The following is a 27950-nucleotide window of genomic DNA, read 5'->3' as shown; positions in this document are numbered from 1 at the left end:
GAGCCCTGGCCATTGCTCCATGCTGGCTCCTTGGAGCATCCCTCGCCTCTCTCCACGCTGTGCCCTGTCCTGCAGCTCCTGGGGCCTGGCCTGGCCCCAGCCCCAGGGACAGTGTGCCACCCCAGACCCTGCCTCACCCCTGCCTGACCATGAGGACTCTCATGCACTGTCTTACTACAGGGGTCTGGCGTGACCTCATGGGACACTCTCTGATCCCTGGGCACCGTGTGAGACACAGGGACCCCCTGACCTGTGGGATCTGCTGATTTCAGGAACTCTCCTACCACGGGGTCTAGCCTGATCCCTGGGGACCCTGTCTGACCCCAGGATCTGTATGTGACCCCGGGGACCCCGCCTAACCCTGGGGATCCTATTGGACCCTGGGGACCCCGACAGACACAGGGGCCCTTCTCATTTCAGGGATCCTCCGATTTCACAGACATTGTCTCACCACGGGGGTTTTCCCTGATCCCCGATGACCCTATCCGACCCCGGGGATCTCTCCTACCCCGAGCTCCATGTCCCGCTCGGGTTATCCTGTCATCCCTGGCTATTCTGCCCACCCCAGGGTCCCTGTCCCACCCCAGGGTCCATGTCCCACCCCGCAGGCGCCGTCTGACCGCACGGACCCCGCTCATCCCCCTCTCCCGGGCTCGGTCCCAGCCCGTCCCGGGCTCCCACCCCCGTCGGCGGCGGGGGGGCCGGGGCCGGGGCCGGGCCAGGCGGGGGGGCCGGGCCAGGAGGCGGCGGGGCCGGGGCCGGGGCCGGCGGCGGGGGCATCCCCGCCTCCTCGCTGGCAGCGCCGGAGCCGCCGGAAACCCGGCGGTGCTGCTGCTGCCGCGGCTCCGGCTCCCCGAGAAGTTGTTGCCGAGGGAGAGCGGCGGGGCCCGGGCCGGCAGCCCCGGCCCGCCCGGCATGCCCGTCCGCCCGGAGCCCAGCGGGGCAGCGGGGCGGCGGCCGAGCCCCTGAGCGGGCGGGAGGAGCCATGGAGCCCGTGAGTCCGGCCGGAGCGGGACGGGCAGCGGGGGGACCCGGGACAGGGAGGGGGGACCCCGGGCAGGGCGGGAGAAGCGGCTGCCGGGGCACGGGGACCGCCCGGGCACTTCGGGGCGTGTTCGGGTGTTCGCCGCCGTGGGACATCCCGGCCCCGCTGCGCCCGGGGCACGGCGAGGGAGACCGCGGGGCGGGGGTTCCCCATGCCCGGCAGCCCCGGAGCGGCGCGGGCAGAGCCTCGGCAGCGCATCCCGCAGCCCTGGGGATGGTGGGGCCGGCCGGGAGGGGCTGCCGGGCTGGCTCCACGCGTGCTGGGCCACCCCGAGTGACTCCGCTGGGGTGTTGTCCTGCCCCGCTGGAGCCGGGCCTGGGTCGAATCGCCAGCTTGGCCATGGCTACGCACCTCCAGACTTCCCCACTTGTGTTCCGCTCCTCCTTTCTGTTTGGGACGGGTTTAACTCGGAGAAGGGCAGTGGTGCTTCTTCTGCACACGATTTTCATGTCCAGGGAATCAGACACCCCAATAATCCATCCCTCTGAGAATTGATTAAGATGCCACAAATTTGTTGGCAAGTTAAACAGGTCGCTTTCTCCCCTCGTCTGGCCACGCAATTATTCCTGCTTCCTTTCCTTGGATGAGGTTTTGCTGCTCGTGCACAAAGAAAGATCCCGGTAGGACGGACTTCAGGCTCTGTCTGGTACATGCGATCCCTGTCGCTGTGGCTTGTCTCTCCCCCCTCACACCCCCTTATTTCAGCTCCCAACATTCTGTGGCAAGAATGAAAGCTCTTTTAAAACAGCAGGGAGACGGCAAAGCAGCCCAAGTTGGTAGTGACTGAGAGTTGTTATTATCCGCTGGCATCCATGAAATTAATCCACAGCAGAGGAACTGCTTCCAGCTGGTGGCTGCCGGCCAAAGGGGCTTCACACTTACCCCAGCGTTGGCTGGCCCTCTCACGGGCTTCTCTTCTTTAGTGACCCATGAATCCTCCAAGGATTGCTTGTAGAAGGGGTGTCAGAGGCAGCTCCCCAAGTTCCACGTGCATCTGAGGAGTTCATTTCCAGCGGTACAATCTGTTCTGCTCCAGCAGCCTGGGGAGAAGTGGATGTGCTAACAGCAAGGTTTGGGAGATAACGTGGAAAGGGAGGAAAAAAGTGGATGTGTAGGGATGCAGGTTGTCTCCTGGGAGTTGTTCATCAGCACCTTGGTAGAAAGGAGTGTGTGGTAGTGAGATGCTGAATTGAAATGAAGTTGATGTAACTGGCGGAGGCACTTCTGTGATCTGTGTAACTTTAAAAGCACCACTGTGATTCAACTCTTGGGGGTTTGTTTTGTTGGAAGACATAAAGACTATGTGGGTTTGTGGGCCCATAAAATACAGGGCAGGGGAGAAAAAACTGCCTAGTTGTTAAATAAAAAGCCATCTTGTCTGATTTGGGTTCTCTGCTGAGCTGCAAAATGCGAGGCTAAACCAAGTTGAGGGAGTGGAACTCGTGTTTCACCTCTAATGCAGAAATGGCTCCTTTGGGTTGGTTTTGGGAGCGATGCCTTTGGCCTGAGCCAGCGTTGGGATAACTTGGTTCTTCCTTCATTTACACTGGCTCGCTTGGCTGATGTCAGGGGGCTCCTTCTCATGGAATTACCACAAGAATGAATCCAGCCCAAGAATATCCCAGGAAGGATATCTGAATATTTCTCGTAGAATGCTCATATATCGCTGAGTTAACAACAGGAGCTCATGTCTTTGTGTCATGCTCCCATTTGAATTGTGGAATTGCAGGCAGGGGACACAGGATGGACACAATTCCCTGCTGCCGATGCCCTTCCCTGGCCAACCCTCCCCTTGCCAATTTGGGGCAAGGCTGGCAAAAAAAAAAATCTGCAAAAATGTCAGGCACCATCTCTGAGACTCTTCTTGCTTTTGCAGGAACAAAGTTTGCAGTTGAATGATCTGGGTTTTTAATGTCCTTAAGCTGCAGGTGAGGGATCACAGCACCTGCCCCCGTTGTGGGATGTGCTGGGTATGTGTGAGGGGGAAGCTGCTGACCCGGAGCCCAGCAGAGTGCTGGATCTCACCCCTCACATCTGCCTTGTAGCAGGGACTGGAGAAGGCAGCTCAGGCTCTGGTGACTCCTGTGCAGTGCAAGGGGCAGAGCCCTCTGCTTGTGGCTGCTGTCTCCATCTCATTGCACCTTCCCTCTCCTGGGCTGCTCAGGTGGGGCTTGGAGTCAAGGATCCTCTGTCTGGATGCTCCCAGGTGCTGGCACAGCAGGAAATCCTGCCTGCTATGGAGGGTTCCCCATGCTTGGCTCCTTTCAGGCAGGGGTTCCAGCCAGGGCTCCTGAGGATCTGGGGAGCTCCAAGGCAACCCTGCAATGCCAGGGAGGGAGGTGCAGTCCCTGAAAGGCTGGAGAGCCAGACCCCAAACCTACTCTGCCCTGCTGAGCCTTGTACAGAGGTGCCAACACGAGCCCCAGCTCTGCTGGGCAGGCTGTTTTTCAGAGGTAGATGTGAGGTGCTGTGTTTTCACAGGGAGTACTTTTATTTTAAAACCAGTGTAGTTTTTGCTCTGCGGAGCAGAGCATGGATAGACATATTTACCATGTGACTTCAGCCTTTCTGCCAGGTGGGGAAAAAAAAGCCCAGCAAAAATTCACCTGCCAAGCAAAAAAAAAGCCTTAAAAGATGAAAACATTTTAGCAGTTGTTGGCCAGGACTCACTTGAATAAACTCTTCATACAGCAACATCCATGCACAAGTGCTACGAGGGAGGTAAAGTCCATGCCCAATTATCTAAAAATGACATCAAAAGGGTTCTCGATCAGGAAACCAGCAGGTCTCTATTTGTGCAGGAATTGATGTTTGCTGAAGTCGCAGATCTCAACTGAATACAACTTCCTGGCAACCTAAAAAGTCAAGTTTAAAAAAAACCCACCCTATGTAGTTCCTCCATTTCCCGGAAAACTTTTTGATGCTCAGTCATCCTGTATTGTGGCCGTTTCAGATACAGCTCAGTATAACTGAAATAGCTTCTTCAGAAGGCACCGAGGTTGTTGCAGGTTTCAGCCCAGTTTTCTTTTAGATGAAACACAGTTTATTTGAGTTTCTTGTTCCCAGTCTGCACCTGAGCCTACCAGGAAAGCCCAGCTCCTTCTAGATTTAGTGGAGGTCAGAATAAATGTGGGTGCACAGGGTTTTTAAGCTGTTTTTCTTCTTTTTATGAGTGCAAGCTCCCTCTTTGGAATAAGAGCTTACCCTGATGAAAGCTGCTGTCCAAGGGTGTGTTCAGTGGGAGTTTGGTGCATGAAAACAGATTTGTTAGCAAGGCTCTCCTCCAAATTTTTGAAGCTTGTCCATACACACTTGCTCTGTCCTGGCTGTGGGAGTGTCCAGCTCTGACTCTGTTCCATGAATTTGGGATTTTCTCATGTTATGAAACAAGATGTCTGAGCTCCAGCCAGTCCAGTTTGTGCAGTGAGGGCCATTTTGGGATGTTTGGGGCTCTCTTGTCACACATCTTCTGTTTGTGTGCCAGACCTCTGCAGCAGGAATGCTGCTATTACACGTGGGGCCATGGAGAAAACCGAGTCTGGGGGACAGTGGGGTCCCTGGGAGGAGGTTGGAGGATTTGGGCTTGGCCTCTCCTGACAAATCACAAGGCTGCTGAGGTGATTGTGTAAGGGGATTTGGCTCAGCAAGGGATTCCTCTTGCCTTGCTCCAGGGCAAGAGGCTTATTGAGGGGTCCATGGGGTGTGGGGAGCAGCAGGGTGCTCCAAGGGAGGGGTGCAGGGATCCAGCCTTTGCAAAGGCTCTTCCAGTGCACTGGAGAGGAGGCAAGTCTTCATCTTTTACCTGCTGGGAACATTTTAATGTGGATATGGTGAAGCCCTGTCCCTCATGCTGTGGATTTGCCCACAGGAGTTGGTTTGGGAATAGTGACCAAGCATAGACACCTAGAAGAGGAGCTTGCAGAAGTGGCCTTGGACTAAAATATGAGTGTTGCTACTGATGCCAGCAGAATCCATTGTGCTGGGATTCATCAGAAAGCTGGAGGAGCAAAGAGGAGAGGAATCTGCTCATTTTCAAGGTGCACTTGGTGCACGAGTGAGCCAGGAGTACCTCCCCAGAGAGGGAAGCAGAGCCCCTGGGGGAGCAGAGGAGCAAGGTGGACTTGTTTCCATCCCAACAGTGTCTCCAGGGGTGGCTGGGGTCTGTGCCCACTTACCAGTGCTGTGAGAGCGTGTTGAGTTTTCCTCTGGAAGATGCCAGTCTCCCGTTGTGATGTGGTGGGGAGGGACCACATTTGGTGGGTGCCAAAATCTTCTCTGGGCTGGCTTTCTGATGATGGAAACCCCTTATGCCTTCTGTCCTTGCAGGATACAAAGGAGGAGGTCTCAGAGAAACCCAAGGGTGCTCCAACTGCAGAGAAATATGGCTGGATTAAAAAAAGCAGCGGGGGGCTCCTGGGACTGTGGAAGGATCGTTACATCCAGCTGAGGAAAACACAGCTCATGGTCTACGAGGATGAGGTATGGTCACAGCTAATGGCCTTGAATGAGGGGCAGGAGCAGGCCCCTGGGGACACATGCATGTCCCTGTGTTTTCTACTCTTCCCTCCAGCCCATTCCTTCCAAAAGGGCTTCTCCAGATATCTCCAGGAAGGGTAAACTCTGTAAAAGGGACAGCAGCTGCGTTTTAAATATATTATATATTATAAATACTTTAGCCACTGAATATTTTGACAGAGCCTTTGCCAAAATACAACATGGGGGGCAGGACATCCTGTGAGAAGGTGAACGGAGTGAAGCTTTGGGCGGAAGCAGGATATGTGCAATGAGGTTTTGGCTTTTGAAGGATAAAAGTGGTTGTAGCAGGCTGACTTCCCACCTGCCACTTGAGGGGATGGCAGGCAAGCCTGCAGCTGTTTGGCACCCCTCAAGCAGCTCAGATTGTTGCCAGCCTGACTCTTCAGGGTTTCTTTTAGCCACTGAAGGATGCAGAGTGAGATTGTGAGTGCTTGCTGTCCTCCTTAAGCACGGACAGTCTGGATTTGGCTCATCTTTTCCCTTTACTTGAGCCAGTTCTGAGCAAAGGATCCCTGGCAGCCTTGTTGTGGACTTCCCTAGATAAACTGCATGCCTTGAGTTCATGGCCACACTTCGAGCTGTTTCCAGACAAATGAGGACTAAGAGCCAAGCCAAATCTGTCCTGCATTTTCAGGCAAGAAGAGTGAAAAGTGCAGGGCTGCTCCTGCCAGGATGCAAAGGTGGCTTTGTCCTGAGTCAAGCCCTTTTTCCTGGGCAGGAAGCAGCTTCTGCAAGAGCAGGGTTTGCCCCAAAAGTTAGAAATTACAGTGCAGAGCACAAGCTACAACCAAGAGGGGTGTGAGATGAGGGGTGGGTAGGTCGAAGCCCTGTGGTGGCCTGTGTGTGCAGCTGGGTGGGGGACTGTGGTCTGCACAAGGCCACGTGCCTGTGAGGTGTCAGGCCCAGGAGGATCTGGGTCATGTGTGGGCATCAGGACGACATAAAAGCAAAATCATGTAAAGCTTCATGTGCAGTGTGTCAAGGGAAGAAGAATAGGGAAATGTTTCAGCAGCTGCATTGCTGTGGTGGTTTCAGGAACAAAGGACTGACAGTGAGTTCAGTTCTCTTTTTTAAAAACATACTCTTGCCTAATAAAGAAGATTTGTTATAAACAATTTAGGTTAAAGGGTTCTACCTCTTCCCTTAAGCTGAACACTCCTGCTCTTCCCAAATCCCAAAGCTTTCTGGTGTCATTTGTTCTTAGCTGTGAAATGTCATGAAGAGTGTAAAAATAATGACAGGAGAAGTCAATGTCAGGTGATGAGCAGTTCAGAAGGCAGGAAAAGCAAGGGGGAATTCTCTTACCCAGAGGGATGCAGCCTGGTCCTGCAAACTGTTGCCTCTCTGTAGATCAGTTCCCAGTGCCCTGGACACCTGTTGACTCCAGCTGAAGCTTCAGGAACTCGAAGATTCAAAATCTATAAACATGACGTAGGTTTTTTTCAAAAGGGCATGCCTTTAAAAACAAGATACATGGAGGCTCTCATTACCACAAGGGAAAAGGAGGCTTTTAAAGTAAGATTAATTTTCACAGACATTCAGAAGAAGGAAAAAAATCCCAATCATTTAAAGGGTTATTTTATTATCTCAAGAAGGAAAATGGCATTTGTAACAACCAGGCATAATGTTTTCTGGTAGCCTGCGGATTGTGGTAACATCCTGTAATAAATTGCATCTGTAAGCTACAGTAGCTGCAAGGTCCCATTATTGTAAATAAGGGATCATGTTAATATCTATAGGCTATTAAACTGGCTTACAGTGAAGTCAAATGTCTTAGGAGAGGAAATTGCTGCAAAATTATCTGGTAGCACAATAGGATAACATGTGATTGTGCAGACTTACTACAGGGAAACCAAAGGAAATGGCAATTTTCTGCACTCAGGAGGGGTCTTGTTGCAACAGAATTGAGGCAGTTCATGTTTATTACTGTATTTATCTTCCTTTAATGTGATCAGGGCAGTGTGGTTGTCTCTATCTTACAAATGGTGAACTAAGTTTTTGAGATGGGAAGGGTTGATGTCTAGGCAGAGTCTGTGGTGCAGTGTGCTATGGTGGTTTGCATTTCTGGAGTTCAAGGTGCCATTTTTCCCACTGGACTTCTCCACATATCTGCTCTGTGTGACCCTGGAGAAGAACACAGCATGCCAGACCATCCTCAGACTGAAACACTTACAAATGGGGTTGTTCTGTGCTTGCTGAAAAGGAAAGGAGATAAAACCTCAGGCAACAGGAACAAAAGGCATCTCTTCATATTTATCCTGAATGAGACTTGGATGGGTTAAACGGGGGGTCAGCTTCCGTGTGGGCAGGCAGGTTTGGAGGCTGAGCCTTTCAGCTGGTCTGAGCCCATCCGATTTCCAGGAGCTGAGTGGACTCAGTGTGCTTTTCTCAGTCCCTCCCGTGCCCACCCCTTCACAAAGGGCTGCTAATGTTGCCTTTAGCTGTTGTTTCCTATGCAGGCTGCCTTGTTGGTGCAGTTGCATGAGCCTGGCTGCACGTGTAGCTGAGGTTTAGGTGCAAAACAAGAGCAGAGGGGACTGCCAACACCAGATAGATACAGACAAGAACATTGTACAGTGTTGCTGGAAAGTACAGTCTGAGCAGCACACAGATACCATATATCATCATCAGTAGCAATCTCCTGGAATGTGCTGGAGATTAATTCCCTGACCTGCCCTGGGAACGTGTTCCCCAAGTTGCATCTGCTAGTCAGGCTTTGGGTTTGGTTTAAAGCAAATGGCAAATGCCTATTGTGTTACCTGGAGCAGATGGGGTGAAAGTCATCCCACAGGGCTTCAGGTTTCTTTCAGAGAATGGGGAATGAAGGGAGATGGATTTCTTGTTCTCTGCTGTGCCTCCATCTACAGCAGTCTGCATCTGTACCCTTGCAATTAAACAATATGTTAAGCAACATATTCCATACCCAAATGTCAGGAAAGGAGGCACTGATGCAAGTGCAGGGTGCTCGGATCCCAAGAAATGCTGTGCAGGTCTGCATAGAACCAAGTGGGTTATTTTCTAGTGGGGTTTCTTGTCTTCTTGTCTCTGCATATTCTTGCATTAAAAAAAAAACCTACAGAGTTGTTTTTGTGGTTTTTGCCTGAAGACCAGGCAATGCAGTGTAGGGTGACTAGACAGATCATTATCACTTCATGGATTAGAAAGCATCAGTCTTGAGTTTGGATTTTTTTTACTCCCTAAACAGCCGCTAGTGCTTAGACCTGTTTTCTTGTTGTTTTAGGGTTTCTTTCTAAGTGTGTTATTTGACAGGGAAAAATCCTACTAGATTCTGGAGACTAGAGAATCCACTTGGCATTCAACAGTTGGACATTTTACATCTGCATTTTGCCCCTGGTAAAGTAATTGCAAGGTATACCCAAAAGTGATTTGTTAAAACACTTTGAGAGCCTCAAATAGAGAAATAAATTATTATTTCAGGTTTAGACATTTTACACTGAATGGAGGGTCTCAGCCCCTGAGTGTGTGTCAATGAGGAGGTTTTTGCTGGGAATTACACCTTCATATAAATAAAAATTTCAGGGAGTCTTTTCCCCCCACCTTTTTATAAACTTTTCATTAATAAAATTGTTTGCCAAGTGTGATTCTTCAGTTAAGCACAGGCATTAATATGTCCAGGTATTCAGTAACTTTCTTCTTAAGGGCCAAGCCAATAGACACAGATATGTTTGTCACAGGACGTGCTCATGAAGAGTTAATGGAATAGTTTTTCTGCATTAAATCATGAATGTAAGGGTTCTGTACCAGGATTGAGCTTCTCCAGAGCATTGTCAGGGCAGTGTCTGGAAGTGACCTTGTCCCTGCGTGGTGCTGAGTGTCCTCCGGTCCCAGGAGGCTGAAGGGACCTGGGGACCTGCGTCAGGGTCGGGTCTTTCGTTCTTTATCTTAGTGTTGCAGGACAGACATAAAGGATCTCTTTGTGACCCAGGTAGGCTCACAGAGTGGGGATGGCTGCTTGCCAAGGGTAAAACATAGACAAAAGCCCCATTCTGCTGCTCCCTGAACTCAGATGCTTTTCCTTTGCCTCATACATGAAGTTTTTATATTTCTCTGGCTGCTTTCTTCCATGGTTTTCCTGAAGAGAATAACTCACTTGAAAAGTTCAGGTCCCTGAGATGAAGGAGCCATAGCTTGAACAGTCAAGGTGTCTCTGGGAGACAGCATCCTGCATGTCCCCATCTTCTCTGTCCTTGTTTCATGGCCAGGTCACAGTCCCCAAAGCCTCCCCAGGGAGAAGACAGGCAGCTGGAAGGCAAGAGGCAATCTCACAGCAAAACCACACCTTTCCACCCTGCCAAGTCCCCTTGTTGCCCAGCTTGGTGTTCCACAGCCCTTAGGACATGGCGCACGGCTTGCACAGGGAAGAGTTCCTGTCCAAGAGGCAGGATGGATGGCACGGACAGGGAGGGTGACAGCAGCTCTGCTGGGGACAGAGCTGCTCTTGAGAGCAGGGAGGGTGGGCAGGAGGCTTGGGGCTGGTGTCAGCTCAGAGCTCTGCTGAGCTCTCTGCATCCTGAGCCCGGGGAAGGAGGGGAAGGAGCTGGGAGCTGCACCGGCCGTGCGCAGGGCTGTAACGTGGGCGGTCGTGCTCCGAAGGCCAGGATGAGATCACCCATCCCCGAGGCATGTATTCCTGACCTCACCCTCCTCTGTCATTTCTTGGCCGCAGAGGGGTTATTATTTCCATCCCTGTCCTTTCGCAGTGACATTGCGATACCAGGATTGCAGCAGGAGCCTTCAAAGGGCCCGGTAGCGTCAGCAGGATTTTATCGGCTGGGTTTTAGGTTTGGGCAGGATTCATCTCCTCCTCCTAGTGTGCCTTTTCCCATTTCACATTCACCTACTCAGTGTTAAACGAAATAAACAGTAATGTCATTAAAATAATAAACCTAAATTAGATGCAGACGTCCCTCGGTGGCTCAGGACTTGCTCTGTGTACTGGCATCAGCTCTGCTGGACCCCCATCCCCAGATAGGAGGGTTAAAAAAACTGAAACGCAGGCTGAGTTCTGCACAGCGACTTAAATGTCAAGTGGTAAAGGGAGGAAATTCCCCGCAGCCCACTTCCCTCTGAACTCTCCATTCCCTGCCTCCAGCCACGCAGCAGCTTCCTGGCTATGACATGTTTCCTCATCCCACACCCCCGTCTCCACTACAGGAATTGCTAAATACAAACTCATACGGGCACAAGGAGCTGCCCTGGGTGCAGAGCCTGAGCTGGGGGTGGTTATGGCCAGTGATTTTAATTCAGGATGGCACTGGAGAGGTTCATGAGCCATGCTGACTGTAGCATTTCACTGGCAAGAACTGCTCTGAGATTCTCACTGCTCATTTGTGCTTAGCAAAAGGGAGCTTTGGTCTCTGCTGGGCTACTGAGACATGAAGAATATTATCTGCCCAGTGTTACGCTGCAATTCCTATTAGGGATGGTGCTCTGCAGCTGAACTGAGCCACGCACCACGTGTGGAATTTTAGTTATGTTGCTGGGAGAAATGAGCCAAGATCGCGGCCGGCAGTCATCAGTGGAGATACTCCAGAGATAAATATTCCCCACTGAGATGCTGGCCCAGACAGTTTTGCTGGCTGTACAGGGCTGTATTTCCAATCCTAAGCGTTTTGACAGCTCAGAGTGTGACTGCAAGAGGACTGTGTCCATCACACATGGCCCCTGCTGGCCTTTGTGATGTGAGGACCAGTCCGCCCCAGCTCAGTGTGGCAGCAGGGCTTCCTCTCATCCCTGCTCTGGCTCAGGCTTCCTGAGGGGGCTGCTTGGACCATCGTGATGCTTGTGTCATCTTCCTTATGAAGAAGCAGAATCACATCTCCTCCTTTCATTGCGGGGTGGAGGTAGTGTCACTTCTGGCTGCAGATGCCTGGATGAGGCCAACAGCAATGACAGAAGCTGGTGTTACTATCCCCAACCTGTTATTTGCTCAACCACTGTGGACCACTAGGCCTGTAGCTTAAAGACCAGAGTATTTTCTTAATGAGATGCCAGCCTGATTTATGGGGCTTTCTGGCTGCCTGCAGGTTATTTTTAAGGCCGAAGAGCTTTTTGACAGTTGCAAAGGGAAGAAATGCAGAATTTGATGGTCTGTGATTGATTTCAATGTCTCCTTTTCATAGTAATGTTTCATTCCCTCTCTGCAGGATGAACAGAAGTGCATAGAAACGGTGGAACTGGAGAGTTATGACAAGTGCCAGGAGCTGCGTGCACTACTAAAAAGGAAAAATCGTTTCATTTTAATCCGCTCCCCGGGTAAGAAGGTAGGATTGCCTTTCTCATCACCCTCGAGTTTGCTAACTCCAAAGTGAGTTCCAGCCAGCTGTGCCCAGAGCAGATGAAGAGCTCTGAGACTGAGCTCCTTGGCAGCTGGCAGAGTGACCTGTAGCTGTGAAGGGTGTGCAGTGTGTAAGAAGGAAAGCCACTGTCATGTAGATTTCTTTCTTGTGGGGAAAGCGTCTTCCTGCAGCTCGACCTTTTCCTCTTGATTTTTTTTTCCTTGCCTTAGCATTTTCTTTCTTCCAGTACTTCCTAAGTTGTACTTCTTAGATCATTCCCTGTGGTTCCTCCATGTCTTCTGAGCACCTGTGGATGCTGCAGCTTTGCCCAAGTCCAGTGGAATCAATAATTCCAATCCATGTACTGAGACAGTTCCTGGAGTTAGAACCATTGATCTGAGAAACTCCAGTGCAAATTTACTTGCAGCCAAACAGTTCCTAGGAGAAAAGATTTATTTTGCAGAATTCATGAAACCCTACATCTGTAGCATTCTGCACAGCATCTGGTTAGATCCAGAAGCTAAAAACCAGGCTGGCATTGCAAAGTGACTATACATCCATCTGAGCACTGGGTGTATGCAAGGACATCCTGCTTTACTTCCTATCTATAGTCATCATCACTACTACACATCTTTTGATGTTCTCCTTAGTTCCTACTTGCATGCCATCCATTTCAGCATCTTTATGGGCTAGAATTCTTCATTGTTGCTTTGGGGTATCACATTTTGCCTTGTAATTTTAATGTGATTTTTTTGGCCTTAGAGTTCTTAGTAAATCTCCCCTTGCAAATCTGAGAAGTTGTGAGGGACAAAACACATTCATTTCCATAAGAACATGAACAGACACAAATACCAAGTTGCTGCATTCCCCCATCTCCATTTTGTTTTAAATAAATAGAGATTGTTTAGTCCTTGTTGGCACTGTTGCTTATTCTTTCACTCCAGTCACTTAGTGTTTACACATATAATAAGACCCCAGCTGAGTTCAGAGCACCATTGTGCTAAACTTCATTCAAAACAACAAAACAAGGACTTTCCTGCCCCAGAACCCTGGGCTAGTGAGCTCCCCCAGAGCGCTGGAGCCCAGAACACATTAGGAAGGAATTCTTCCCTGCAAGGGTGGGCAGGCCCTGGCACAGGCTGCTCAGAGCAGCTGTGGCTGCTCCATCCCTGGAAGTGTCCAAGACCAGGTTGGACAGGGCTTGGAGCACCCTGGAATAGTGTAGGGTGTCCCTGCCCATGGCAGGAGGGCTGGAACTAGATGGTTTTTCTCTTCCAAGCCAAAAGATTCTAGGATTCTGTGATTCTAAGTGTCCACCTATTCCCAGGGAGGCCAATAATACCCTGTGTGCTCAGAGATGGGCAGCACGGTAGGAACAGGTGTTATCTGCCAGTGTGTTACTGAGAGAGAATTGTGTAATAGCTGCATATGTCTCTGCACTGCTCCACGAATCAATGCAGGGTGTGAGACCTGTTCCCAAACCTTTCATTTCTTGCTATGAGAAAAATATGCCCAAACTGTGCCCAAAAGGGTAACTTCATCCTTTTGGCATGCTGGCAAGTTTACAGCTACCCTGTTTTTCATGCCACTGATTCAATGGAGACCTAGATAGAGGCTACTTTTTATAAGGCTCTTTTGGTGAAAGGAAGGGCTTTTATAAATGAAAAGTCCCCTGTTTGTGGCTCCCCTCCCGCCCTTCTTTTGGCTGGGAATCTGGTGAGGGTGTTGACACACAACATACTTTGGCAGATGTTAGCACAGGCTTCAATTAGGAGGCCAACGTACACAACTGTCCTTCTTCTGTTTTGAACTACACAGCTGTGGCGATATATATCAGTTAAACATTTTCCATTTGGGAGGCTTGCTGCCATCCACAGTTTAAAATCACCCTGAGAGCCAGCTTGCCAAACTCTGCCACATCTTGCTAAGGTTTTTTTCTTTTCACCCTCTCTCTGGAGCATAATGGTGAGGAATGAGTTTGAGGGACTTAGCACCAAGCTAGGAAAGGCCATTTCTGCTTCAGTGCACAAATCTTGAATACAGGGAGCCCAGTTTAGTTGCAGGGGAATCCCAGTTTTAATCTTGGATGGGATATTTTTGAGCAGAGATGAATCAGTCAGTTAAAACTACTCTGCAGCTGAAGTTGCACCTGAATAAATAAGTTGTCTGCTAAACACTGGTCGTTGATGAATGCACCCCAGATTCTGCTTGGCCTGTTGACAAGGATGATATTTTTGTTGAGCTGTGACAATATGAGCATGTCACTCTCCTGCACTGGTATGGAACTGAAAGAAAGCACTGCCCCCTGAGCTTCAGTTCTTCAGTGAAGGAAGCTGGCAGTGTGCAAAAGCCTTGTTCTGCTTAGAAATCTCAAATGCTTCATTCCATCCACAGCAATTAAGTGAAAACTTTTGGATGCAGAGCGCTGGGCTTCTAAGAAAGGGCAGTAGCCTTGGCCTGGAGACTAAAATGTACTACTCACAATGCAGAAAAGCAGTGTAAATGATGCTTGGTGTAAACTCTGAAAATTACCAAGAGTGGCGCAAGTCTGGTGTTCAGTGGATCTGAAAAGCTTCAGCTGCAGGGAAGTATTAATATTGGAAAGAGGCTGGTGGTAAGGAAGGTGCCCACCAACAAGTCCTGCAGCTTCTCACACCTGTGGTCAGGGATGGAAACTTCCATTGCTTATTTTTCCCTCCGTCAGTTTTTCAGGTACCTGAAACTGCCTTCACCAGGGGCCCAGCCTGAAAGCTGCAGTAGAATGCAGTGAGGTTTGGGGGAGTCTGCTCCTGGGGCCTGCCAGTCTGGCAGAGATGCTGCATTATTCCCAGAGGTGATGTAGCTCTTGGTTCAGCTACAGAAAAGCACCAGAATCCTCTGACAGTCATCTCATAGAAACATGGAATGATTTGGGTTGAAAGGGACCTTAAAAATCACCTAGTTCCAACCTCCCTGTCATAGGCCCTTGTCTTCTCCTTTGTCCTTCATGATATATAACCTGACAAAGTCATGTAGAAGAAGGCAAGAAATGACCTCCCATCTGGCAGATAGACTCTGCTGCACTCATAGTAGTTGAGATGTTACTGACCCAGGTCTGCTGCAGCTTCTGCTGGAGGTGACCACCCTGTACCAAAAGTCATCAGAAGGGAACACATCCCCCCAGCAGTTCACAGGCAATTCACAGTCCAGTTTAGCCCAGCCCCACCAGGCTTTGCACTGAAACAGATAAGGACCAAGCACAGGTTTGTGTCACCTACCCCTGCAGCAGATCTGCAGAACTGCTCAGCAAAGAAGTGTTGGTGACAGTCTTAAACTGCAGCTACAAGCTCTCCAGAGCTTGTCTGTTAAATCACTTAGCACAGGTACAACAGACTGACCCTAGGAACACTTCTTTTTCCTGGAAAGCAGGCTTGGCATTGCCATCAGGCTGTCAGTGCTGGAGAAGACTGATGTCTCAGGGAGGACAGGGAGCAGGGAGGGAGCTGGTGCCTGCTGCTGTCACGGACAGTGATCCCTGTGGGAGCTCTCCTGCCTGAGGTCTCGGCAGTGATTCAGCAGGAGCTGTGCTGTGCTCTGAGGAACTGTCAGTAAATTGTGTAGCCTGCATTCATGGCTTACAATGGTCACTAGGTTTGGCCATGACAGCTTTTCCTGGCACATCAGCCTGTTGTTTATGGCATGACTCAGTCTCAGCTGGCTTAGCAAGAAGGAGTGCAAATGTGTTACCCTGCCTGCTGCCCTCTCATATTGGCGTCACTGACTCTGCCTTAAATTCCTGCTGGAGAGCAGACTCTGCTTAATGTTTTGTAGGAAATACCCATCTTCAGATGCGTCTGCTGGTATCTAATATTCAAATCAGTAAAGATACAGACAAGAGAAATTAATTTGTTCCCTTTTTGCTGAGAGCCTGGGAGTCTCAGAGTACTGTGCAGAGTCCCAGTGATAGGCAGGACTGAGACCAGCTTCTTCCTGCCTCTCCTCTGCAGCTTCCTGCTTTACAGAGAGCTCCCATCCTGGTTTGGGTGAGCTTCCTTCCCCCAGTGCCTTGGCTGAGGACAGGAGCCACAGATGGATGCAGGCAGACCAGGGACTGCCAGGCAGCAAAAGGCTGTGGCTGGCAGCAGCCTGAGCACGAGCCTCAGAGCCCCAGCAGCCTGACTCTGCCCTGGTGTCTGTGGATGTGTTATAAAAAGGAGAGAAAAAAAATCTAATATACCTGGGTACTGGGAGGAATCTGCCCCTCTGTGTCACAGCCCCAGGGAGCTGTGCAAGCAGGGCTGGCACTGCCCCCACTGCCCCGTGGGTCCCACTGTGCTGCTCATCCTCCCTCACCCAGCCCCTTCTGCTGCCACCATGAGTCCCTTTCTCTCTCCATCCGCTGGATCTGCATTTGATGGCAAAGGGTTGCATGCCAGAGGGACATCTCAGCTTCTCATTAACGAGGAACCACCCCCCTGAGGTTCTCTCTGCTCTGCCACAGAGTTGCTGACACCAGTGCTTAGTCACAGACTGGGAAGCTTTATTTGGAATGAGGCACAGAAAGTGGCATTGGAAGAGGAAGCTTGAAGTGAGGCAGGAATCCTTCCCCCGAACAACGTGTACGGAGATTTCTAAACCCTTGTGCAGGCTGCCAGGTCTTTGCCAGGCAGTGCAGCAGCTCAGCTGCTCACAAGTAGAGCTTTCTCATAAGCTTTTATAATCACAAAGCTTTGGGGCAAAATGGTTTTCAAACAAAAAAAGTTTTTAAGCACACACAAAACCAGGCCAGCTTGGACTAAAACAAAATCTGGCCGTGGCTCTGTTTTGGAGCTTTGCCTTCCCTTACAGTCCCTGGTTAGAGTGGCTCTTCTGCATCCCAGACAAAGGGCTCTTTTTCCAGAGGGCTGTGGGTCAGGCCCTAACCTCCCCTCTGAGCTCTCAGGAAGGCCTGTGGTCCCGTCACCTTACGTGCAAACTGATCAAATAAAGAATCTTTCCCCAAATTATTCCTTAACTCCCTGCTTGCCATGATGGTTGTGATGTAAATCCATGGCACTGACACGAGAAATAACTACAGAAAGGAAGAACAGTTGGTTTCTAACAGCAAGAGTGGGTGTAAGGAGATCAGGCTTTAGTTCTGCACAATTTCTGATGGTCCCTTCAGAAGTTGCTGAGACCCAGAACAGTTGCTGCTTTGTTGTGCCAGGAACAGGGAGCTGCTAAGAGCACTCGTCTGTCAGTCACCATTAGCTTTGTCCCCCTCATTTAATATAGTCCCTGTTTTATATAGACACTGCTGTGATTTTGGAATGTGGGGCCTCATTTACAAAAAGGCTGAGGCTACTACTGTTCTTGAAGGCAATGGGAAAGTGCAGAGTACCTATAAGGGTGTTAAATACCTAAAAAAACTGTTCCAGGCAAAACCCCCATGAGGCTGTGTTTTGAGCAAGCCTCTCTGTAGTTCATTTCTCCACCTGGAAGAGGTGGATAATTTCAGTTGCCCTGAAAAGGAATTTGTGAAGCCCCCTAGATACTGTAGTGATAAGCAGGAAAGAAAAAAGACTGTCAGGGGAATCAGTAATTCTGTTTTCAGGGCAGGGCTGGAGCAGAGTGGAATCAATAAGACATATTGACCCAGGAGGATAAAACACATGATGGAATAACTGAGTAAGAAGTGCCACCCTGTTGTTAGGGATGGTGCTAGGAGGAGCACACACAGCAGGCTGACATCCCTGCAGCCCGGAAACAATGGGAGTGTCTGACTTTTCTGTGCTTCATTTTGCAATGTTGCTGGTGTCCTTTAGCACAGGAGTATTCCTGTGTGCCTGTGCTCAGTGTGGATGAGGGCACCACACGGAGCTCTTTGGATCCCAGCTGGTCTGCCATGGAGCCACCTGTAGGGTGAAGATGATATTTCTCTCACCTGCAGTGTACTCTGGGGCACAGCTACATAATACTGGTGAGGTGCTCAGAGGAAACAGCAGTGAATTAAATAACACCCTGCCTGCTGTCACTGCTGTGAGCAAGAAGAGACTGGAAACACTGAGCAAAGCCATGGGGCTGTCCTGGAGGAAGGGAAGAGCTGGCTGGCTGGAGGACAGGCCATACAATCACCCATCCTCCCTCCTTATTTGAGACCCATACTTCTTGCCAGTTTTCTCTTATATGGCCAGCTCTTCCCTTCTTCTTGGGGCAGCTCTTCAGACCCCAGAGAGTGCCTGTCTGCAGCGTTCACTGCTGGATTTCCTTTGCAAACAGAAATAAGATATGGTGAATTTCTGCACTCACATTGCTCTTACGCCTCATTGTGTCTGTGCCCAGCTGGGTCAGGGTTAGAGCAGCCCATGGCAGTGCCCCACATTCCAGTATCAGTTCTGTTCTGCAGAGCCACAGGAACGGGGAAGCAGGCAGAGCCCACTGCGTGCAGCCTTCCCATTCCTGGTATTCTGGAGGAAGTGGGAGATAAAATGTTTTACTTCATCTGGACCAGCCAGTATGACTTGGACTTTCAGTCTGACTCTATGCAGTGTGACCATTTGCTGTACAACTCATTGATGTTCCAAGAGCTATTCCAAGTTTTGCAGAAAGGAGAAACTTACGTTTTTACTACTTTAGTAGTTACCAAACTAAAACTACAACAAAAAGCTGTCCAGCATAACAAAATGCTGTTCATAGGAGCTGTGCCAAGGAATCTGTCGTTTAAACACAGGCTAGAAGTGCATGTTATATAGAAACTGAAGTGATTCAGAGGTATCTCTGGTCCTGACAAGGAATGCTCAGGCAGAAATTCTCTCTCTGCTCTTGCAGGTTCATGATATCAAATTTCAAGCTCCAACTTTGGAAGAAAAGGAATCGTGGATAAAAGCTCTTAATGAAGGGATCAATAGAGGCAAAAACAAAGTATTTGATGAGGTAAGAGAAACAATTTTCAAACTCCTATGTTTCTGTGGCTGTTCTCATCCATGGCTCCTTTAGCTAAAAGCAGAATTTGCCTGAACTCTTGTTCTCCTCATCCTTCCTGCATGCCAGCCATAGTCCAGGGAAAGAGAAAGTGGTGTGCAAGGTGGGGCAGGTTCCTTCCCTTCAGAGCTTGGGATCAGAGGATTTCTGGGAGTTCTCCTCTCCCAATGGAGGCAGCTGGTGCAGAGCAGCAGCTGCAGCGCTGAGTTGTGTAGAGCTGGGATGCAGCCTGGAGGGACTTGTGTACCCCACACTGCCATGGTCCTCAGCACCAAGCAGCCTGGAAATGGAGGCACTTGGTTAGGATGCAGCCCAGTCTTCAGGACTGGAAAGGTCTGAAGTGACTCAGTCCAGCAGCTATTCCGCCTGCAGTCTGGAGAGAAGTCTGGTGGAAAGTTACTCCATGGCCCTGGCCAAACCTGCCTGCCTCTCAGCTGGCCCCAGCACACCTGCACTTTCAAATTCTCCTCCCATCCTGCTGTATGGAGGGGAGGATAACATTGCACAACCTAGAGCCTGTTTAACCTTGTCCTGCTCCCTCTTAGTTTGTAAATCAGCCCTGAGCTAAACCAAGGGAGCAGCATCTCTTCTGCAGTTCTTTCCGTAACTGAAAGGAAATTAACAAAAACACCACCATGGGAATGACACAAGAGAAAACCAGCAGGGTAAGGAGGGACAAGGAAATCAGCAAAACTGTTTAGCAAAGGAAACCAAAGCAATGAGTAAAAGTTCTGAGAAAAGGGCTAACTGGTGTAGATACAGTGCTAGAGGTGTAAACTCTGAGAAGTTGGGCTTTCCTTTTATTCAGTACAGTGGGCAGTGAACTCTGCACACCCTTGAGCAGCACAGCAAGGTGGGATCCCAGATCACCTCCCTGCCCTGTGAAATGGGGTTATCCTCCTTACAGAGGGATCCAGCCTCTAATCCTCAGTCATTCCAGTAAGGATCAAACCTCAGATTTAAAGTGTTTCCACATAGGCCAGGCACAGGGTAATGCGTCAAGCCCTCAGCTCACTTGGATTATCCTGAAGGAGCTGTAAAACCACTCTGCCATAATTTCTCTTTAAATCCCCATTTCACCCTCGCCAGCTTTCCTATTGTACAGACTTGTGGTACCAAGGACACACAGATGTTTCTGGTCACTGGTGCTGCCCCTCCATGGGGACTCCAGCCCTTGGCCATCACAGTGTTGGTGGATGGTCACAGAGCCAGCACAGAGAAATACCTGTCAGGGCACTTGGACTTCCCTCCTTAGGAGTGTGAGGCAGTGCATTTCTCATCTGATTGCAGGAAATAAATTTGTTAATTCAGCTGGATCTGCAATTAATCCAGGTCACTGCTCACACCTTCTCCTCAGCATCCTGCAGTCATTAGAGCTGTGGAAGGGAAGGGCTGAAACAAAGTGCTGCTGATACAGTTCACAGTCAGGTCACGGTTATTAATGAGCTTTCACCTCTAAGATGGAAACAGCAGTTTTGGTGCTGTGTTCTGCCATGTGCAGGAGCTGGTCCAAGCACAGGGTGCAGTGAGGACAAAGCTCCTTGTGTCCTTTTTTCCCTGCCTCTTAGGTGGAGATAAGTTTAGCCATTGCAACCTCTGAGACCTTAAATATCCATCACATACGTGCAGGGCTTTGCAGGCAGGCTGTAACTGAGCTCTGAGGTGAAGACTAGAGGTGAAATGCTTCAACATTTCATGTGTGACAGTGACAACTTTATGGACATGTCCTCAGAAATTAATGACCCTCTTCCTTTTTTGTTTTCCTCCTCTTCCCCCTGCTAAAGGTGAAAGTGGACGAGAGCCTTTCCTTGGACCACGTGACTCGGGACAGGGTGAAGGTGTCCCACGGACGTCGGCCCCCCACGAGAAGTCACCTAAAGGAGGTGAGTGCGCCCTGATGGAGTGAGCCATCCCAGCAGCTGGGATCACCCAGAGCTGCTCCTTGCACACAGGTACCAAACCCAGGGGAACCCCAGAGAAGGCTGACAGGGAAACAACTTCCTGCAGGGAAGACTGTGCCAGCACCTCTCTAATGAAGCTCCAGGTTCCCATAGATCTCTATGTGCTGCAGCACGTTACCATATATTTAGCTTTTCATAACTCATAAGCTGCTTCACCATCTGGTCAGAGCCATTAGAGACTGAAGCTCCTATATTTATTTTCAAAGATTTGATAATTTTGCAGCCACGGTGGTCTAAAGGTAGAAGAACTGCATGGTCCACGGGGAGAAGCTGTATTTTTATTAAGCTAACTGGAGAAAGCAGACGAGCTTTCAAGCTTACAAGCCCTTCCCTAGGTCTGAAACAGAATACATTATTCTCCCAGGCAGTTTTATAGACTAACCTGTCTACTTTTAACTGATTTTCTGGGTCTGTCACTTAAAAAAAAAAAAAAAGAAAAAACCACAAACCTGCATTTCATTTCCAGGGGAGAGGTTCTTACTAATGTTTGATTCCTGTGATTTATGAAGAAGTTTCTACAGACAGATTGATATTTTAGCAGAGCGTTAATCACAAGCAAGGAAGGTTTTTAAATCAAACCTTCTTTCTTCAGACTTCCAAGACCCTGACTTATGTGCCTGCACAACACTCAGATGACCCTTGTGCAGAAAATGAGATACCCTGAGACTTTTTACTTTGCATAGAAATGGAGGGAGAGTGTCTCTCCCAGAGAAATGTATGAGAATGAATCATAGCTTCCCATCCTCCAGAAAACCGCAGAAGAAAACATGACAAAAGTCACAGCAACAATGAACTGTGCATTCTCTTGCCTAATACGGGTTCAGTAAGGTGGGGAGCCCTTCCCTAGCCACTAAAAACATCTCTCTTCCCTGCTCACATCACTATTTTCACAAGATACCCCTGAGGTTAATACCTCTAAGATGTATTCCCCTCAGCCAAAATCAGGGAAAATTGACTTACAAATTTAGCAGCAGGAATGAGGGGATAGAGCCTGCAGAAAGATGTGTATCATGGCTGCTGGCTGCAGATTCATGAAGGAAATGGCACGAACATGGATTAACAGTGTTCAAAGCAGGCCAGGTGAGGATGGGTCAGGGCCAAACTGCCAGGATGCAGCTTGCCTCTGTCTCTCTGCTGGGCTGGAAGGGCAGAGAGAGGCTTTAACTGAAGTCTCTGCACTGCAGGAGCCTGGCCCTGGCTGCAGCTATGCCTCTGTGTGGTTTTGGGTTCCCTCACACAGGAACTGTCACTGCGGTTCTCCCTGTGGGGCACTGAGCTTACACACTGCAGTGTCTTTGCTAAGTCCATCCTTTTTAGGAAAACCTCCCTACTAGTGAGATTTTCACAGAGCCTGTGGTCTGAAGGAGGCTTAACCAGCTGAGGCTTGGCCCTGGTCAGGCCAGGATGACACTGGGTTAGAGGAAACAAGCAGAAGGCAACAGGATTACAATCCCTGGCCAAGTGATCTAAAGATCAGCTTGGTTTATGACAAGGTCAAAAGCAGAAAGTGAGCCTTTGGGGGGTGCATTGTAAATGAAGGGGGTACAGGGATCCCACTACCACAGGACAAAGAATAAAAAGACAGAGCTTAGCACCCACAGGAAAACCAAGAAATTAGGTTATTGTGGTACAGGCTTTAAGACAGTCTTTTCAAAAGCAGTAGTAAAATAAGTTCTGCACTTTTCTTAGAATCAAGGGCTGGGTTAGAAGGGACCTTAAAAATCATCTTCAAGGGCAAAGAACCTTTCACTAGACTGGGTTACTTAGAGCCCCTTCCAGCCTTGCCTTGAACGCTCCAGGGATGGGGAGTCCACAGCCTCTCTGCGTAACCTGTGCCAGGGCCTCACCACCCTTACAGTGAAGAATTTCTTCTGAATATTTCATCTAAATCTGTCCTCTTTCAGCCTAAGGCCATTCCTCCTTGTGCTATCACCCTATGACCGTGTGAAAATCCCTCTCCAGCTCTCTTGGAAGCCCCCTTTAGGCACTGGAAGGGGCTTTAAGGTCTCCCTGAAGCCTTCTCTTCTCCTGGCTGCAAAGCCCCAACTCTCTCAGCTTGAAGCAGCAACCCTTTGCTTGCCATGCTGGCTGCAAGGGTTTTGCACTTTAACTTGAAGTTAAAGGATGAAACATAGAATCAATGATAGAAATTGAAAACTTTCTCTCTTGTTTTTCAGGCTGCCAAGTGTACATCAGATGGTATCCTGCGACTAGATCTGGATATAGTAGACAATGGACCACCAAAATTTGATTCTACTGTCAATGAAAGTGACAATGAACCACCTCAAAAAGAAACTCCAAAGCCCCCTATGCCACCTACAAAACCCACTGGCATAAAAGAAAACCAGGAGGCAGAGAACGATGTTCCTGACCAGGAGCATAAAAAACCTCTGTCTCCTCCACTGCCTCCAGATAAGAAGCTTAAGGAAAACATCAAATCAAAGGACAGTGTAAATACCAAGGAGGAGGACTCTGGAATTCCAGAGGAGGACATGGAAGAATCCCAAGAGCCAAGTGAGGAGAACGAGGAGAACCTCATTGAGTTCAGCAACAGGGTTATATCAAAAGCTCCAATTCCACTTCCTAAGAGCGTGCCAGACAAGCTGAAAGTAGCTTGGGACCAACCAACCATTGAACTTAAAAAGACAGAAGACTTGGAATCATCAGGAGATGATGGCAAAGACAACCCGGCTGAGATTGCTGCTACAGATGTTTCAAAGCCACCTGTTCCTCCTAAGGTTTTGCCAGAGAAAATGCTTGCCACAGAGAACTCCAGCCATGGTGACCTGGAAGCTGGGGGCTGGGAAGGGCAGGAGTCTGGCAGCTCCAAGCCCCCAGTGAATGGGATCACAGCCAGCGAGGTAGCAGAGTTCACATCCCCAACAGCTGAAACAGAAGAAGGAAATGGGAGGACCGCAGCTGAGAAGGAACAGCAAACTTCAGCAGAAGAGACAGAGACTTCCTTAGCTACAGAAACAGACCATGAGGGTGCAAAAGCAGCTATTGAGAAGAAAGATTCTACAGAAAACACTTCAGTTCTCAAACTTCGCTGTTCTTCTCTGGGAGACTTGCTCTCTGATTCCAAAAACAAACAGAGAGCACTTCCAGACCAAGGTTTCCCAAAGGATTCTCATCAATGCATAGCTAAAATGGAGGAGAAAGTTGCTAATGAAAGGGAAAAAGCAGAAAAGCTTCTGCAGAAGGTTTTACGTGAAGGTTTGGAACAGGCCCAGGAGGGGAATGGACCCCCAGTGGTGGCAGAGATGTTGCTCAACGAGGCAGTGGAACAGCTTCGGCAAGCTTCACAAGTTTTGCAAGAAATTAAAGGCCTTGAAGAACTGAAAAAAGAAGGAACACAGAAACAGAAAGAAAAGCAAAAGGATCTAGTGACTCTTTATAGGAGAAGTGCTCCCTGACACACTTTGCAGAGACTTCTTTCCCAAAATCAAAGCTAAACATTTGCATTTATGATTTGTACCATTGCTAGGCCAGTGTTTAAAGATGGTGTTTTGCTGTGCACACACCATGTTTGTGGGACGGAATTGAGCTTTCAGTTATAGCATCTTTCTTTCTTCATGTTGTACATACCAGTCTGGTTCTAATCCTCTTAGCACAGCAGAAGGTTACAGGACAGTGAACAGTTTCAAAAATGTGAATGCTCCTTAAGGATTCTGTCCAAAGTCCTTTCAATGGATCAGGCCTTAAAAATTACTGGTAATCAGACCAAGCCAGATTTTTTGAAAGGAGCAGAATGGCTATTCTAGCAAAAGCCCCTGTCTCTCTGTATTTCCAGGCAGGCAAATACCAGATTACACTGGCACCAGTCTGGTTTTCCCAGTTGAATCATTTAGGGATAAATGTAGTCAGTGTTTGTTCGCTTGCTGGCATGGTTTCCCAGACCACCTGGCCCAGTGACATCTAGGAATGTAAAGATAAACGGTTTAATCTTCTCCAAAGATCCTCATAAAACCACATCCACAGTTAAAAAGTGACCTCACACAGAGGCAAACCAAACTGGCCAATTCCTGACTCCAAGTAGTGTCCCTGATGTGGAGCAGCTGTATGAAGGCACTCTGAGGCTGGCTGTGCAGTGCTTTAGGTGTGCTAAGCACTGTGTGAGTGAACACAAGTCTCAAAGCGTCATTGCCAGGCAAATATTGATTGTTCCTCTTTCATTAATAGGGAAATTGAGATTACACCTGGCCTGTGAAAGTGTCTTCTACCAAAACAACACATTATTGAGGAAAGTACCTATCTGAATTCCCTCAGCATTGTTAGGAGCAAATAGCCAGGCATTTGGAGAACTTGTGTCCAGGAGATCCCCAGGAGCTTCCCAGGAGAGCTGTTACAGAGCAGCTTTGGGGATGTGTGTTCCCTTAGTGTTGTTTTGGGATGTAACTGACAGGAGTATGCACATCAGGCACTGGGTCTGGATGAGATTCCCCCTTCCCACTGAGCACATCTCTACCTGCTGTGTCCTGGCCAGCCTGAGCCATGGTTTGGCCCAGATCTCCCCAGTTTACACACATGGAGGGAAAGGCATTTTGCACACAAAACTTTGGGGCTGGTCCCAATGGCTGAAGTATATGAAAATAAAAATGCATTGCTATGGAAGGATCTGAGGAAGGCATTGCAGAAGGCTCCAGCACGATTCCCACAGTCTCCCCTGTCCACCACAGTTCCTGTGGCCTTCAGTGGTTACAGCAGTGACAAAATCGTGTCTTTGCACTGCTACTGTGTAGCCCCATACCCGAGCTGGGCCCTCTCCCCTGTTCTCTCTCCTTGCTCTGAGGAGAATTGTGTGACAGCCCAGAGGGCTTCTCCTTTGCTTGAGCCAGGCTCTGGAAACATGGAAAATGGCAATCTTCCCAGTCTGGTTTTAAGGAGCAACGTGCTACCTAAACTCTTTTCTCTCATTTTCCAGCACTTTGTTCTTAGCTCATCTGTTTCTTTTTCTCCTCATTTCCCAGGTCCCACAAGTCTGCAGGGGGCTGCCAACACCAACCACAGCAGCAGTAAAATTTCCTTTGAGCCTCCTCTTAGGCTAGGCATAGGTACTTCAGGTTTGAGCACAGAAAGGTTGGCTTTGGGCTTCCACATACCCTGGTTTCTACCACCTGGAGCCAGCAAGACAGATAATGACCATAACTGATGCTTCTGCCTCTTTTGATTAAATTAGTCTTGGTTTTGGTAGTGAGTCCTCCTCTCAAGACAGACACAGATGTTGTATGAGAGTTCACTTGTTATTCTGTCACATGGAAAGTTCTACACGGTCAAACACTCAGGGCTCAGGTGCCAAAAAGCTTTGCTTTGAGGCAAGAAGTTTCCAATGTCCTAAGCCCACCTTGAGGCACACAGCCTGAAGCAAACTCTGGATCTGTGCCATTTACTGCCACGGGTTCAATGTGAACTCTGGGTCATATTCACCTTTCCAGACACACTTAGGACAAGGGCTAAGAACACAGACAATATTCAGTGCCTATCTGCTATCTAAATGTATTTTTCTGCATGTGCACTTTTGTTTACCGAACACTGTGTGGTATGAATGTGAGCTGTCAGAACCTGGTGTGCACTGGAAGTGGAGGGACAGCAGCTCCAGAGAGCAGGCAGGCTTTTGCAAGATGCAGTTCTGTAACAATACACAGATGGGGGAAAACCCAGTTCACACTAACAGGAGTATACACAAACCAGGGCAAACTCTGGGAACAGGTTTATATCCCAAAGCTGAAGCCAATCCTAAACTTCAGGACAGGCAAAACAAAGCCTGGCACTGAAATCCAGGAGAATGACAACAGCTTATGGGGTAGCTCAGTCCCCTAATTTATACACAAATGCTTTTGCTCTCTCCAGTGTTTTCTTGTGGCAGTGTGTTCTGTGGATACTTGTCTGGCAAAGTGCCGGTGAAAATACCCAGACATCTCTCTCTGTTACAGCCAAACCTACAGGATGTGCTTATATTTACTGTATGTTTTTATATTATACTCAATATTCTAATGAATAAATGTCTGACATTTTACTGAATAGCCATCAGTAGGAGACCTAACAGATAAATACCCTTTACCTGTTAGGAAATGGGCAAATTAAATAATTTTTCAACCTACAGCTAATTACTGTATATGCTGTACTAACAGATCTCACTAGATTTGTATTATGTCTTGTAAATAGGTATAAGTTAAGTGGAATCTCTGTATCACCCAGTAACTTTACTGCTGCAAATGCTATGGTAGAGACTCTTGGTTTTAACTATTTTTTCTAATAGATTTAGCAGTTTCATCCTAAAACATCCAGCCTTCTATGGCACTCCCATTTTCAGTGTACATCCTGCCACCATGCACTTTTTTTTTTTAATCTTCCTTTAAACATGCATTTAAACTTGCATCTAATTCCTGGCTGCACTAAGGCCAGGGGGATTTGTGCCTGAAAACCCTCTGGGCTTGGAGTGCTGAGTGTGAGTCTGTATTTTGGGCAGTGCCACCCGTTTGCTTGTCTGCGACAGGAAGGAAGTGAGTTTGCAAGTGAGCAAGTGTGGATGACGATCTGAAAAGCAGCTGCTGCAGCCCGTGGAAAGGCAGCACTTTGTCTCCTGTTTGTAAAGAGCTTTGAGATTTGGCAATAAAACCTCCTTTTAGAAATCTGCTGTTTCAGAGTGACTTTGTCCTAAAGCAGAGCAAGGGAGTGCCACCAGAAGCAGTACATTAAGGCTTTGCTCTGAGGGAGGGAATGCTGCACAGGCTGTGCTCAGGCTGAGGTGAGCTTGGTGCTGTGCTAACCACAAGACAGGAGGAAGGAGAAACGTTGGGGCTGCAGCTGGCGCAGAGCTGGAGCTGCTGCTGCACACAGGGCAGCTCCTGGCTCATCCCTGCCTGCCAGCTTGGCTGCCCTGGCCAGAAAGCATGGCAGAGGCCAGGATTTCCTTCAGGAAAGCAGTGGGAAGCTTCACCTCAGCAAGTGCAGTCTCCAGCAGAGCTGCCTGGGCTGCTCTGAGCGCCTTCATGTGGGCTCAGTGCTGTCTACAGAATGTGGAGCCCACTCAGCACTCGTTCCTTGGTGGTGAGCAACCAGAGCCTCGTTCCTCTGCCCAGATGCCAGGAAGCTGCAGCAAGAGAAGGGGGTGGTATCACAATGTCTGCTTCCCTTCTGGAATAACAGGCCAGAAATTGGTCAAAAGTA

General features: G+C 48.9%; 1 protein-coding gene across 1 annotated transcript; it reads left to right on the top strand.

Annotated features, from left to right (window-relative positions):
- The first annotated feature begins 730 nt into the window (after nt 1-730).
- On the top strand, nt 731-27412 carry PLEKHO2 (pleckstrin homology domain containing O2). The gene is made up of 6 exons (XM_074549168.1): nt 731-994; nt 5372-5524; nt 11749-11865; nt 18667-18771; nt 20604-20702; nt 22958-27412. The coding sequence occupies exons 1-6, from the start codon at nt 986-988 to the stop codon at nt 24194-24196; spliced, it is 1722 nt and encodes a 573-aa protein (XP_074405269.1). The 5' UTR covers nt 731-985; the 3' UTR covers nt 24197-27412.
- The last annotated feature ends 538 nt before the right edge of the window (nt 27413-27950 follow it).

This window comes from Zonotrichia albicollis, chromosome 11 (genome assembly GCF_047830755.1).
Source record: "Zonotrichia albicollis isolate bZonAlb1 chromosome 11, bZonAlb1.hap1, whole genome shotgun sequence".
In the NCBI taxonomy this organism is placed as follows: domain Eukaryota; kingdom Metazoa; phylum Chordata; class Aves; order Passeriformes; family Passerellidae; genus Zonotrichia; species Zonotrichia albicollis.
Note: the sequence above shows the minus strand (reverse complement) of the source record. Positions and strands in the feature narration are given on the sequence as shown.